General features: G+C 36.1%; 1 protein-coding gene across 1 annotated transcript in view; it reads left to right on the top strand.

Moving 5' to 3' along the window:
- The first annotated feature begins 3,391 nt into the window (after window positions 1-3,391).
- Jupiter (microtubule-associated protein Jupiter) overlaps window positions 3,392-15,922 on the top strand; it is a 35,936-nt gene continuing 23,405 nt past the window's right edge. Inside the window, exon 1 of the mRNA XM_011057850.2 lies at window positions 3,392-3,889. Coding sequence (XP_011056152.1) covers window positions 3,828-3,889 — 62 coding nt within the window. The 5' untranslated portion in view covers window positions 3,392-3,827. The remainder of the gene's footprint in view (window positions 3,890-15,922) is intronic.

Here is a 15,922-nt window from a genome sequence, read left to right as displayed (position 1 = left end):
TCTTACATTTATAATATAATTTTTAATCGTTTGCAGGGATAAAATTGTGAATGTTGAAACATTTTAAACATTTTATCGATTTTTTTCGTCCGCGGTTAAAATAACATTGTACAGGCCGATAACATAAAGCCCGATGCTAAACTTACTCTAAGAAGCACATAGAAACGATAATGGGCGCAGTGCAGTTAGTGCACGTGTGCCGCGAACGAAACGGGTTTCGCATGTTATCGCACAGTGCATCGACTGCGTTAATGAGGGAATTTTTTAATGAAGCTTTTATATTTTTGACATTTAAAAATAACTTTACGCGAGCACAAATGATGCAATATTTTCACGTTTCTTATAGTCAAATCTTACTTTCAAGATGGCGATTAAAGCTAAGAAATATAATATGATGAATTTTTCTATTTTAAGGTGATCCTAAAGTGAAGCCTGCACTCCGAGATTGCTGTTTTACCGATAAAATGCGACATCGGACGTTTAGGTTCAATTATAAGAACTGTTGTTTGTCCGTGTAAACAGTGTGTTGTTAGTCTGTAGACCACAATTTTATAAGTACAGATTGCAACGCTTTTATGTCAAGGAAATGTTACGATATTGACAACTCTGACGCCATATTGAACTAAAACACGGTATACTTTAATCTTGGAAAAGGATTTCCAAATCTGTAAAAGAGGAAAAAAGTATTGTAATTGTTATAAAAAAAAATTATTGCGTTTAATCGATAATACAGACAACTTTATAGAGTTCTTTTGGGCTTTCTAGGGAATTCTAAAGTCCTCTGTTTTACCGATTGAATGCAATAATTTTTGTAGAACGATATATATATATATATATATATTACTTTAAATTTGGAAATCCTCTAGAATTTGAAACATATACATTAATAAGTCTGCAATTTAGAATTTATGCCGAGAAAACGATAAAAATGTTTGAAATTGTGATTTTTTTTAAATTATTTCTTAGATTTCCGATAGTCTTATATTTTCAAGCGATTATTTATACATAATATTTATATTACGGAAAAAATAAGATTAATATTTATACATTCATAACAGTTACATCATTTCATTGCTTGATAAAATGAGTTATCAAGCTTTATGAATTCGTAATGTCTAAACTCATTACAAATGTCAAAATTGACATTTGTGACATCCTTGCGTCCAATTATTTTGGACGTTGTCATCATCCGCATTTCACTACCAAAGAATTTATTTATAAGAAACGCAAATTTGCGCGCGACACATTGGGATTTGAATAATTTCGCACAACTCTGCCCGCACGCGCGTAAAATTCATCGCATTATATCAGACACGCGCGTATCCAAGCAAAAAGTTGACAAAAGTTCCAGACAGGGTGAATCGCCGGTTTGTCGCTGGCTCAAACTCAATTCTCGGTAATTCCGATGCCTCTATCATTCGTCGTAAAGGGACCGCGGCAATTTGATCGGTCAATTACGCAAGCAGCACTTAGAATACGAGAGAAACATTCCCTGAGGACACCCCGTCGTGACGCGTGGATCGACCAACCCTTACGGGTCTCCTCTTCCAAGGGGTGCAGCTGGTGAAACCCTCGAAAAACAGACTGACGGAAGCCCCATTCGTCTCCTCGTGTTTCATCATTCGCAGTTTATATTCCTTTGTGTAAATCAGCTTTTCGTAAGTTTTAGCCTGAAAAGTTTATTAAACGTAAGCACGTAGCTACGAAGATGCAATTGCATGTGAGAACGATAAAACAGACAAAGTCTCACACGTCGCGTGTCTCTTCCTAGTTGAGAAAACGAGAATTCTCGATTATGGCTGAAACTCGCGAATGCGGGCGTAGAGATACGTGACGTCATTTTTTTTTACCTGCCACCCACGCGCTATAAAGTTGCAATATGTAATTATATCTGCCCGTTGGATATCTCGTGGAAATACAATATTTTCTATGAGATGGAGATAGATGCAGACAGCGAGTAGCGATAGCGGTTATTGTTTGTACATTTTTCACTCTTGCGGTGAAAATATATATAATTAATAATAACGCAGTTAATTTATTACTTAATTATGTGCTAATAAGATAAAATATTTGTTAAAATTTAAAGGATTTATAACTTGCCATAATTTTTCCGTTTTAACACCTTTTATTTATGCATAGTGTATTAAATTTTTCAATCATTATTGATACTTTCAAATGTACTCAATTTTGTGGGAAACCTTATTAAATTCAAAAATTATTGAAATAACAAATTATATTATATTTGAGTCTATTCGTATTTAGGAGGTCCGATAATAGAATAAATCGATATACGCCACTAAGTATGGATCGTATTATTCTTATGGAGTCATTGCTCTGTTCCGTGCTTGCGTATTAAATTTTCAATCGCGTACAACGCGACACGCGACATATCATCGGCGTTTATCTACCATTTATAACACAGCGTATGTCGCGACGATCCTCAGGTCACATCCGCTTCGAGTAACGCCTCGAGAAAACACGCAAGACGAACTGCAATCTACTGTTTGCTGACTTTATGTTTTGTTGACCATGAATCGCGAAATCATACGAAGGCGGCATTCGTTACATTTCCGTCCAACGTCCTATTTGAACACTGGCTGTAGTAATTTCGATAAATACAACCTTCCGCTAGTATATTTTTCGAGCTATACTCTGTGAAAAATATTAAAGATTTCTACATTAATCTCCTATTATCATTACATTACTTGCACGATATGAACTAAAAAGGCTATTTCCAAATTTGGTGATACATATCTGTTGGTTTAAAAAGAAACACATGGATCATTGAACTCTCGCGATCACTTACAAGAAATATAAGATTTCGAGCAAAACTAAAAAGATGTAACTCCGACGTATAAAATTCAAAAGTTTAATATCTATATAAATAAAGTACAATAAAAAAAAGTACATTTTAGTACAAATAAAAAAATTGAATATTAAAACAGGGAACTTTTAGATATCCTTGACATCTCGTTTTGCTCTTCTCTTATCTCTCATCTCCTTCTGTTCACCCCATCAAATTTGGATACATCAAAAAATCACGTACTATTTATCTTTAAACGAAAAAAAAAGATCCCAATCTTTCGCATGCAATCGAAGCAAAGGATTGTCATCAAAAAGCGTTTCCACCCTTCGCCCTCCGGGGGGGCTGCTCCGCGCCCTTTTAGGGCCCTTCCGGTCCCTGCTCATTACCCTCCGCATGTCCACACGTGCAGCATGCATGTGCAACGAACTACGCGCCGGTGGATTCTCTCCTCAACCTCCCTCCTCCCTCTCTTCTATTCCTCTCCTCTCTCTGGTTCGCTGAGCGTATTGATTGAGGTGAATGCACGATGCTCGGCGTCGGCGTCGTCGGCTCTCCTGGTCCGCGGACGGGGGTGGAACTAAGTACATACGGCACTGTCGGGGTACTCGCGGTGGAAAGTGGCGAGTCGCGAGAGCTCTTGTTGGGAAGGGAGAGAAGAGAAATAGAGAAGGAGACACAGGAAAAAGGAGAGGGAGAGAGACGGGCACGAGGCACCGGTGGAGGAGGCGTTATATACTGGCTGGATCCTGGTTCGACCGTCAGTTTCTCGCCCGCACTCGCAGCACCGACATTGCGAGCATCGCAAACACTCGCTGTCAGAGATCGCGATCATCTCTGGAGCCGTGGAAGAAGTTTTAAGACGAAAAGATCCGTCTGTTCGGATTCGCTTTGCGTTTGGATTTTTGTCCGTACTGCAGAAGAGAGATAACCCTTAACGGGAAGACCTGACTGCTTCGGAGTCGCTCAGAGGTACCTTGTTCGTGGAACTGTCCTAGGTCGGGTTAGCTCCTGGGGAATCGCCATGGCCACCTACGCGACGTACAGACACGTCGAGCTTGACAATGTCGGATATGGAAAGAAAAGGTAACGATGAAATACCTGTGAAACGAGAGAGAAAAAGAGAGAGAGAGAGAGGGGGGGGGGGAAGGGGGGAGAGTGGGGCAGCGGGAGCGTATCGCATTGCGGACTTCCCATGGGCGACATTTCCGGTTGAACTGCGCATTGAATTACTCTCATATTTTGCCTTTTTTATAATATTAATAATACTTGTTTCGCGTCGTGGTTAATGTAATGTTCCCGTTTTATATTCCCAAACGAGAGGAGTGAACCAATCAATAGCTTGTATTCGACCGGGGTAGGTGCACCCAACATATGACCTGTTAGACTTGACAGGATTATTTTCTGCGCGTGTAAAGTGTAGTTTCAAAATTTTAGCCGTTTTCTATTAATTATAGAGACGGATTGTAGACTTAATATTTCCGTGCATTTTGTTATTTATTTATTATTTTTTTATAAGGGTTGAAAGTTGTCCAAAGTGCGCGGGTGCTGAAATAGCAGTAAAGATTTCTTAACGTGCATCGCGTTTCCTTCCTCCTATCTCTGTCGATTGCGTAAAAGATTTAGAATCGTTAATTGCGAAAGGCAGATGGATGAATGTTGCGAATCGTAAGATGTGGGTGTTGTTTCCGAGCGCAAGACGAGGGGCAGTTTACGGACGGGTACACTTAAACCGATTATTTATAAGCTCGTGGAAGTGCGAGGATAGCAAAAGGATGGAATGTGCGGTTGTTCCGTCCATCATGACAGGTCTGATCGATTTACATCCAGCCGGCCATCTCCAGCGATGCGAGTGAGATGCTGCGCCCCATTAACTATATGCATACTCGTTGACATTGCGCAAGTAGTAAGACTAGTAAAACATCTTAAACAAGATGAATCGCGAACAGCTTAAGTAGAGTCGGATCGATTACGAAAGATCCCTGTAGTCTTCTCGAACCGTCATTTGTGGAGCAAAAGGAATATTCAGTTAATTATACTATTAATTAAAAAAAAAACCGGATGTCTCGATCATCTGATTGCAACAAGTCCATTTAGTTTGTTAATTAATAATCAACTTTACACCTTGATGTTCCTTGGTATTCCTTGTAACGCGATAAGCGTTTAGCAGGATACCTTTCGCAGGAAATGTCACTTCCTTCGAAGGATGCTGATATCAAAGCGAATACGATGCGGTTGTAAATATATATAGTAATAAGGAAAAATGAGATACCGTTTCCAGATTTTTTATTCTTCGAATTTTTATTGATCAAAGAATAAGCAAGAGTTTTTTTTAAATGTTCTACGTTTATTTATATTTTAAATTGCGTTTATTTTCTCAGTGTGTAGTTCCAATGACCCAGTAATACGAAAAAAATCTGAATTTTCTAGAAATTTTAATACTTTTTAAATTTACTATCTCTTCGACGGTGATTAAAGCAACAAGATGATGTTTACGCTATCATTAGTTACAAAAATCTATCGAGAAAAGATAACAAAGAGGGATCGATAGTAAGCGAGATTTAGAAAGCGTGACTGCTCCGTGCCTTATCAAGCTTGTTGTATAAACGCGAGAAGGATAGCAATCTTAGGCTCATTTTTCTCGATCTTTTTTATTAACTATCCATGCGAAAATTAATCAATCGATCGAATTCTTCTCACTAAGAAATTAACATTTCATGCGATTTAAAAAATATACGAAGTAGAGATAACAACCTATGCTTTTTGCTCGGAAATCACAAAATTTTAAGGTAATACATTGTAATTAAAACGTTACAGTTAGTGAATGTCTTGTTTGCGGTGTTTTGCTGCTTTCCATGGGTGAGGAGATGTTCGTGGCTGAATCTAATATCTCAATTATGATAAATTACACGTTATTTCGATATACCTGCGCGCGGACGAGTTAATCCGCACTGACGTGGCGCATAATTGACTATAAATTCCGCGATACTAATTGACGAGAGCAGCTCCCCGTGGATGTTCGTTGACCCTGCGGCTGCAACGCACTGTAAGTTGGTTTGAAGGAGAATCCTTGCGAATCCTAGAGAACACGCCGGCCAAAAGATGCAATTGAGCTTCGTTAGAATCCTCGTCTTCGCGTAATTGACGTGTTATCCTGCGCACGAGCGAAGGTAATTATGTGGATATCACAACGCTTAATTACTGATGTCCGTTATGATCTTCTTCCTCATGCTTGCTGAATGAGCATTCTCTTTCTTTTATAATTTCCGTCTGTTCGTATTAATCCTACAAAGGTAATCGCCGCTTTGTATTCGTTCCGCGATGAAAAACCTCCACGAGTGTGTCGCAGAATTCACGACTCGCGAGTCAGGTTAATAGCGATTTCGTGCCTGGTGTTGATTAATTGCGGCTCTCTGATCGGTAGACAAGATTAGACGAGACTTTATACCGGGTTAATGGCTTGGTGTATTCTGAATGGGAATTCCGCGGTATCGCACTGCCATTCAAACATATTCTCTATTTCATACAATACACGTAATGTACATTTAAATCACGGGGTAACTGATGACGGAGTCGAAAATTAAATAATTAACAAATTAAACTTTAGGTTATGAAAAAATAAATAATACACATGTATGTAGCTTCCAAAAAAATGTTATCTATATTTTAATATTTATTATTTCATTGAATAAAGAATTTCGTTGGCTCAATTGGAAATATGATAGAGTCATAGTATCACTATTATATCTCTGTTCAAAAACGAACGAATCAGAATTCTTGTTTATTATAGCGTTACCGAATGAGTACGATTAATTTCTTCCTATTAAATTTATCAGAATTTCTCGTTGTTCAAATACATTTTTATTTTAATGAACTGTACTTGCAATATAACTACACAGAAATCCAAATTAACTATTACAGTAATCTTCAAAATGTTATAACGTGTTTCCTAAAATTACATTAGCGAGGTAAAGAAGACATTTTCTCGTCAGCTATTACGCCATATGACTTCGTTTCACTTCTTAGATCTTCTTAACCTCTTTTCGATTTTTGACCTACTCAAGCAGATTATAGTACGGCTTATTGTTAATTGATTCGACTAATCCAGTGATCGTTCCACTTCACTACAAAATATTACAAGAACATGCACAAAATAATTTAAACAATACATGTTCGTCTTCGCCTTTGCCTCGCGCTGACTTGCACAATAGTAGAATGCTATATAAATCTTTAAAGTCTGTTTTCTGTGTTCAATTAGTGTTCATTCCACAGAAAAACTACACTTTTGGAATTTAAAGTGAAATAAGTATATGTTTGATATTTGGCGAAAGCGAGAAAGAGAGTTCTAGTGCAGTCTAATGGAGGAACAGAAAACAGATCATACGGAGTGCTCAGGTTAATCAGAATTCTGGTAATGTTGCGTATGTCTAGTGAGTATAACTAAAAGTTTTATAGAATCAATATGAAAGTATTAAACAAATCCTTATAGTACGATCTATCAATAATTCTTTGCAAAATCTCAAGTTTTATAGTAGTCAGAAAGTTTGTTTGGTTTAACCAAAATGTAATCATAAAGCCTGTCTTTTTAGCTGAACTTCCTTTACGGTTCATTTTTTCTCTTTTTTTTTCTCCAACGTGGAGAGAAAAGGAACTTTAATTAAGAAGAACAGATCTACATCCTGTTGATGAAACAAACTATTTTTCTCATTGCCAGTGTAGCTAAAATATCAAATACGAAAAAAATCATCAATGTTTTGAAAAGAAGATATTACTGAGAGTTCCGAAAAAGCTGCACATAAAATATCTAAGAATTCAATTTTACAAAAGGTTTTAATATCCGGGGAATCAGAGTGCGAATGAGCAGTGAGATCTCCAAGTGCGTATTTGAATACCGATTTCTCTCAATGACAGCGAATTATGTTCTTGTGCGTGCACCTGCGTTCGAGTCAAAGTGAGACTCGAACTCAAGTGAGACTCGCGTTACGAGCATGCGATACGATCAGTCGCGATCGAGATGATATCGCATGCTCCGATGGTTATCAGCAGGTCAAGAGGCTGATGAACATGGTACGTATTTCTGTTCCACCGAGATGCTTCCGTTACAATACTTTCTCTATGGAAGTTCGATACAGTGGCGGCTTTGTTCCTCGGGTGATAAACAGTAGTGATCCCTGGCATTCCGATCACGGAGCTTCTTTGTAACCTGTTCGACGCAAATGTGGGATACTTGAAAAATTGCTAATCGCGAGACATGTTCCGTCACGTGACGTTAAATAGCACGCAATTGATTTTTAAATAGAAGACAATTTTTTGTCAACCTTCTTCGGTTTGTATTTGAATGCTTTCAAATTTCTAGTGGTCCGGCAGAGAGAAAGAATTTTATCCTACTTTAGAATGTGCAGTAGAATAATGGCGTAACTTTGACTTACTGTATGTGAAGTCATTAACGAGTCGTGACATAAGCCAGGAATAAAGTCGCTGTTGTCATATCTTAGAGAGAGATTTAAATAGTCATTTTAATTCATAAGAATTTAAGCGCAATTGCGTAAAAATTAAAAATCTCGTGTCCTTGTTCTGAAAAAAGAATTCTGTTCGTGTAGCAATGGGGAGAAGCGTGATCTATTGGGCGTGTGTGGTCGGAAAAAATCGTGTGACGACAAAGCATTAGTGCAATTAATTCAGTAATTCACATCGTTTAGGACGACCTAGGAACCAAACAGGGAACCAATGTCAATTTCATTGGAGAGGATGCCTTAAACGGAACGGGGTCTAATTAATGTAATTATCAATCAATTATTAGGCTGCTTAACGAACCCTTCTCTAACGAGAGTAATGAGCCGCGCTCACTGATTGCCATGTGGGTTGAACTATTTGATCGTATCCTTCTACACCTATTTTCTATATCTTACGTCTGTCCTTATTTTCAAAATTATCGTGATTATTAACCTGATTAATCCAATGACTATAGTAAATTATTTACAATGTTTCACAGTGCATTTATAATTATAACAATAAAAAGAATTTATAAGAATCATAGGTATTCGAAGATATCGTTAAGATTATTCAGAATATTTAAAAAAACTTGGAAAATATATAGCGATAATAAATATATTCAAGGTTCTCAGAAGAATATAGAAAATTTTATTCAGAAAGTTTTATATCAAAACTGACTCTTTGAGGATTTTTTATTTTGTTTAAAAATTCGGAGGGAAATATCTGGAATATCAAAAACTTTTTGGAAAATTTTTTTCTAAGAATTGATTAAACTTACATCTTGTTACTTATATTTAGATAAATTGGGGTATCACATAAATGAATTTAAGGGTGTTACAATCTCGAATTCAATAGATGGAAGATTACCATCGCATTCGTTAATTTGTAGGAAAATCTCGGATCAAAATGTAATCATGTTACGTTAATCATGATTACGTTAATGATATTTTAAGCAACGAGTGTTCGCCGAAGCGAAAACGACAACACTTAAGTTTGTCTCTGTGATCGCGACGGTTGCGCATGTTAATTTCTTCCGTGTGTAAAACGAATATCATTCCTCACATGCACTTCGCATGTATGCATATCTATAATAGAAAAAGTATCGCGTTACGAACGACGGGATGACTTGCCAACCCCTATCGACGCGACGCTCTTTATCAGAGGATAGAGTTACTCATCCCCGCATTGCAGAAGGATCACATTTACCACCTTCGCGGACAAGAACTTTCGCTCGTTGGGGCTTCGCGAAAAAGTGAAGGGGTCTTCATGAGACGTCAGAAGCCCTGATAATGAAACGATCTCTTCCTTAACTCTATACAAATTGGCGAAATAGTATTATTGTAAATCTAGATTCTAGAGACTGTTAAAATATTACATTTTTTAATCCTTCGTATGTAAAAAAAAATGTCTCATAAATAGAATGTATAGATTTGATTATTTGAGATACATTTTTAGTTTGTAAGAACATTGTTATTATTATATATCCAAATTTTCTTAAGAATTTTCTTATTTTTACATTACTTTGACAAGTTTTCTGTATAGTAAAAATATTACTTTATTGCCACGAGACACTTATTATCGCGTCAATTAAGGCGAGCACATAAAATTATAATCATCGCGGAAAGTATTTGTTGATTACAACTATCCATTTCATATCAGTGTGTTTAGTACTCATGAAAACCTTCTAGCGGTTCGATCAAAAGCGTAATTCGAAGATAAACATTAGCGTAAATTACGTGTCGTGCAGATAAGCGTAATGTGATCATTCGCATCGATTAAAGTCTCGGGAAACTGATGTTAAAAGTCGATAACGTGGAGAAAGGGAGAGAAGACGAGACATCGCGAACTCTAATCCCATTCGTATCGTGGCAAGTGATTTGATCATAGCTATTTGTCACGAACGACAAAGTGCTTCAAATGTCTCGACTTGCTGTCGTCGGCTGACACCGCTTGATTGTTCCATTAATAATAAACTGTCTAGGTTATTACTACAATTTGATGACGACAGTAATCTTGCTTTAAAATTTCTTTATGATAAACATTTGTGATACAACAAATAGATAAAATAGATTAATTAGTTAGATTAAGTTTCTACATTTTCAGAAATTGTTTTGTAAAATTGATTTACTTGGACAATATAAATAGTTGATTTGACAAATATTGTGTTTTAAGTGTAAATGTACTTTTCGAATGTTGTTTAAAGATTATAAACACTCATATTGTCTATAAACTACACTTTCATTTCACTCGGTGTCTTTATTCAGAGCGTTGACTTTGCTTGTGCATACATTACAGTTTATTCTCGTGTTAGATCGACCGCGATAGGATATGCTGTATAAAGTACTCGGATTGCCATCTTCGTGGACGATCACACCTGATATTACTTGGCGTATGTATATATACTACGCCGATCATATCATGCTTTCTAAGTTGTGCCATCACGCCGTTTCTGGATAAGATATTTTCGATTATACAACCTTCATGCAAGTCTCGTTATCTCGATTCATATAAAGATTGAAATATTTATGCAGGATATCCTGTGGAATCTTTGATATTGCATATCGTATTTATCTACTTTCGCTTAAAAAACATAAAATCAGTTATAAACGAGACATGCCATGAAAAACGTTGTGCCATCAAAATTGTGCAAATGCGTTTTATTATATAAATGGATTATAAGTGTCATGTTCTATCACATACTAATGTCTTTTAGTTACTTAATTACTGCAGTTGTACAGAACTCACAACATTTTAATTGCATTTTTTGGACTTGTAACGTTTTGAAATTGTAACACAATTTTTTTTTAATTAGAACGTAATTAAAAACTTTTGTAGAGGCTGATTGCTCTTATTTTTATTATAGTTTAATTTACTTTTTATAAAATTTTTTTATGCAATTTTAAAAGTAAATTTTTCCTTTTTCCTAAAAAATTTTAAAAAATGGCACTTTCAATATTTTATTTTAACATACCTTAAATATTGACCGGCAGAGGAGATGACCGGTAGGGATTTTGAAAAAAAAAAAACAAATCAGAGAGAGAGTGTGCTGTGAATCATGATCGCAGATACAGATAATCCTGATAATCTTAGTTGTGTATCCTGCAGTTTCTTTTATCAGCGTAATGGAAGACGATTGAAAGACGAGTTATATCGAAGTGAATATCGATGGCTAGTTCAATTATAATCATAACTGTCATTCGCTCGTTAAATTCCGAGTGTCAAGAGAGTATTGAGATAGATATTGGGAAATCTCTCATGGGAACCGAAGAGGAGGCTAGATCGGCGATTTCTCCGGAATTGAGGATTAAAATCGTTTATCATGCTCAATAGGCAGAGGCGTAATTGGCCAATTAGTTAATTTCTCATCAGGTCGATCCGTTGCCTCGATCCACGATTCATTAAGCAGTCTTCAATCCGGATCTAGACAACGTCTAGTCTTCCTTATTAAGTCCGTCGATCGTCTAAGCATTATTATCGTAACCAGCCGAATCTATTTACGTGTCTCTCAAGCGTAATCGCAGCTATTGACCACGTAATCTCTCACAGCTATATTGTGTACTTGCTTCGCAAAGGCAGAACGTTGACCTAATCGGGCGCTATTAGCCGAGGAAGCAATTGAACTTTCAATTAGGTTTGCGTCATTCCTAATTGCCAAGTAGCGCAATTACGAATTAAACAGACTTGCCAATATTTCAATCTCAACAATTACCATTTAGTTGATGATCTGATGTCAAAAGAGTGTGAAGAATGTTGAGAATTGAACGGTTAACAATTCGGGAATATTCAATGAGTATCTATTCTTTGTCGAAAATTGAAATAACATTTCCGTAATAAAAAACTCAACTTCATCTGATTAAATTTCAAGCAACTGTTTGAATACAATTTTGAAATTTTCAATAAAAACGTGAATATTCTGAGATATTCATATATATGGAAATATTATTTATAGCGAGACATCTCGGTACGATTGTTCGCGTTACTTATTATTAATAGACTGCTAAATAATTGAACTTGATAAAAATACTGTATTCACGTTGCTCAACAAGTATCGGAGGTGGAAAGGTATTCCACGCGAGATTGATCGTTAGATCGCTTTTAACCGGCTAACCAGCGGTTAGTATCCTTTTATGCCTCGTAGATCGTGATCCACGTAGATTCTATCGACCATAGGAATTTAGTCGCTTCCGATAAATGATGCGGACGTCGAATGCGATCGCTATCGAGGGTAATTGGGATTAATGAACTGCCAAGATAAGTGCGAATGTTTCACAATATATATACATACAGACGAGTACCAACGTATGTTTAAGACTACCCATGGCGTTTTTATCAGGTCGATAAATTGCCATGGCTATCAAGTTTGGCAGCTTTGCGAGCAAACGCCGAGCAGCGCGCGGTGAACGGCGAATTAGTCATGAATTTCAACCTGGCAACGTTCCAATATTTCAATGCAGTTTCCCGCATTTTTTAAGGCGATATGAAAGTCAATTTAACTATTCTTGTACTGACGTCAAAAGATTTTTCTGGCAAATATATAAATCTCTTTTTTTTTTCTCTTTCAACGATTTATCTAGTACAAATATTTGTACGCGCAAAAACTTGTTTTTAGTAGTTCTTCTTATCATTTCGCGAAATCAAGTGAAATTATTATGTAAAATGTGTCACGGAACGTCTTAATACTAATGAGGGTTGATCAGTCGATTAATAAGGTGCGACCAAGAAAGGAGATGAATCACTCTTGACAACCCTTCAATTTGCATCTCACATTCTCTTGGCGGGGAAGAAATTTGAGGAGGAACGGTGTGATCGAGGTCCATTGATATCCACGCGACGTGTCCGCCACTTCACACGTGCCCGTTTACGGGTGACAGCACTAATTGCCGTATTAACTCGCATTGTTCTGCAACGTGTCGTTCACGATGTAACGCGGCGACGGTTTATATAACGGTGATTCGCGTAATTTCGCAGACCGACAATCAGGCGACCGCATAATACAATCGCCAGTCTTTCACACCAGCGAATCGCTCATTTCTTCCTTCCGTCGAAGAAGGAATTTGCAAATCTAAATTTTGAAGTCTTAAATTGTTATTCGAATTGAAAATAAGTTGAAAAAAAGAACAAGTTTTTCTTCTTTCATCAATTTATTGCTACAAAATTCTGAATTCGAAATATATTCTATATATATAATACATATATATTTAATTATTATTTATAGAATAATATCGCTTTTTGTGCTTCATTTTTTTCTCGCTTCTGCGTGCTGATAAACAATATGCTGAAGGAAGTAATATTTAGTCTGCAACAATCCAATAATGGGACAAAAACATACACAATGCTTCAGCGTTAATTTTACTCGTACCACATCACGTGCCATTAAAAACACGTGTTTTTCTAAGGAACGAAGGAATAATAATACGAACGCGTAACATACGATAAGGACACGTAATACAGCATGGCGGTGAGATTAATTAATATTCACTCGATCCGCGCGCGAATGCAAATCCCTTAAACGAATCTCATGGATATTCATCATTTGGGCTTATACTTCGTTACGTTTTATGCACCATTTTTCGTTTTGTGGCGCGATTGAAACTCGATGCGTCAGCTTCTCTCCTATTCAACAACCCACGCGGTATGCGTTATAATGCATGTGCGTATTAACGACGCAATATGTGCGTATTCATAACATATTAACGATTAAATAGAATTCTTGCACTTTCTAAAATATTATATCGAATGTATTTAGTGCGCATTTCTTCTCCTTTCTAATTGCACAGTTTAAGGAGGTCATAAGGCAAATGCAATATATTAAGAATTATTTGAACAAAATTACAGAATATTCTAAATTGCATTTTAAAAGCAATACAAAAAAAAATTAGAGACAGTTTACTATTTGGAGCAAAAATTATTTCAATAAAAAGTAATATTTTTTAATTTATAAGGGAGACCGAGGCTAATAGGCTCATTTTTCAGTTTCGAATTTTTAAAGACGAAATTAAGAGACTTATCGAAAAAATGAATTCTACACTAATTACTACATACATTTGATCTACCTAATAATATTTTAATAATAAGAGGAAACTAAAAACTAATATGAAAAAAATGCATTTTTCTAATGCGTAATTTCCATCTGATTCAATTAGGATCGGAGTAATTTGATTGTGATTAAAATGAAGATTAATGTATTTCAAACTACATCTTTGGCTACGTATTAATAAAATTTTTATAAAAATATATTTTAAACACAAACATTCGCAGAACAAAACGATACTTCTTTTTGCAAAATTTGTTTATTTCGTGTAAAAACATGTCGAATAAGCCTAGCTTTCGAGATTGGACATGAGGGAACTAAACTTATTTATCACTGAGGAAAATCTCTTTAAAGGAATAAAATTTTGAATAAGTACTATAAGAGTCGTCACTAAATGAGTCATACAGTTCCATGCTGTGGTTAGTCTATTATCCCTATCCGTTCATTTTTTATAAACATTAACAATATACGATAACAAAGACACATAAACAAAAAAAATCTGTTGGACTTTATTAAGTAAGAACTACACTTACTATCTAAGTAGAAATCAAATATTTTAGACAATCATATACGATTGTAAAACAAAAACTTTAAAAATAAAAATATTTATTTAAGTGTACGATTTTTTAAAATTGTGACATAACTTCTATTATAGATGTGTTCGAAACAAGATGTTACAGCAGACTTAGCGACAATCTCGCTGCTGCGTGCTCAGACACGTTTACGCGTGTTTTATTTTTAATGTAGCCTCAATTATTCTACTTACCCCTATATTCAACTGACCTCGGTCTCCCCTACTTTAATAAGTAAGAACGTGATTGTCCTCTCTCTTAAATGGATTAAAAAAGAAGTTAAAAAAAAACTTTGTGTTGATTCGCAACGCATCGTGCTTGTAAAAATCAGATGCGTCTGAAATCTGAATGAAACGATGCAGCAATGCGTCGACAAGTTGATCACGAAACCGTGCAAAAAGGCAGAGGAAAGTACTATCGTGTCACGGACGCGACGATGGTCGTTTAAATATTCAGGGAACTCCCACGGAGCGAATAATCGCGCCGTCGTTCGCGAATACCGCCCGCCGATTATCTCGTCGGTTGTATTGTATTGCAAGAGAGAAAACGTAAGGAGTTAGTTGTCCCGAGGTCTTCGTGCACCTTGCACTCGTTCTTGCTAGGTACATCGAAGATCCACTTGGGAAAAGCTGGTCAAATAATGTTTCCCAGCGCTTTAAACATTTCTCGCTGCGCGGTATTTTTATTTGTCAAAATTATTCAATTTAGAACGAACGGTCTACTTATGAAACGCTCATTAATGGGTTACCTATAAATTTCTAGGATTTTATTCACTCGATTAAGAATGATTTTAGTACCTGTGCATTTAAATACTATTTGAATATTAAAGAAACAATATAAATTATATTAAGAAAATAATAGAACGTTAAAATACATTACATTTATTAAGCTCAATGCCGAAATCGAACATTTTAAGGCATTATTTACTTATATATTTGCTCATTTGAGATAGATACCGTTTAAAAATCGCGACAGTCATAGAGCATTTTTTAAACGGTAGATGTATTTTTATTCAGGCTCTGC

This window comes from Acromyrmex echinatior, chromosome 14, assembly GCF_024713525.1.
Source record: "Acromyrmex echinatior isolate Ae372 chromosome 14, ASM2471352v2, whole genome shotgun sequence".
NCBI lineage: Eukaryota > Metazoa > Arthropoda > Insecta > Hymenoptera > Formicidae > Acromyrmex > Acromyrmex echinatior.
This window is presented reverse-complemented; position numbering and strand designations above follow the sequence as displayed.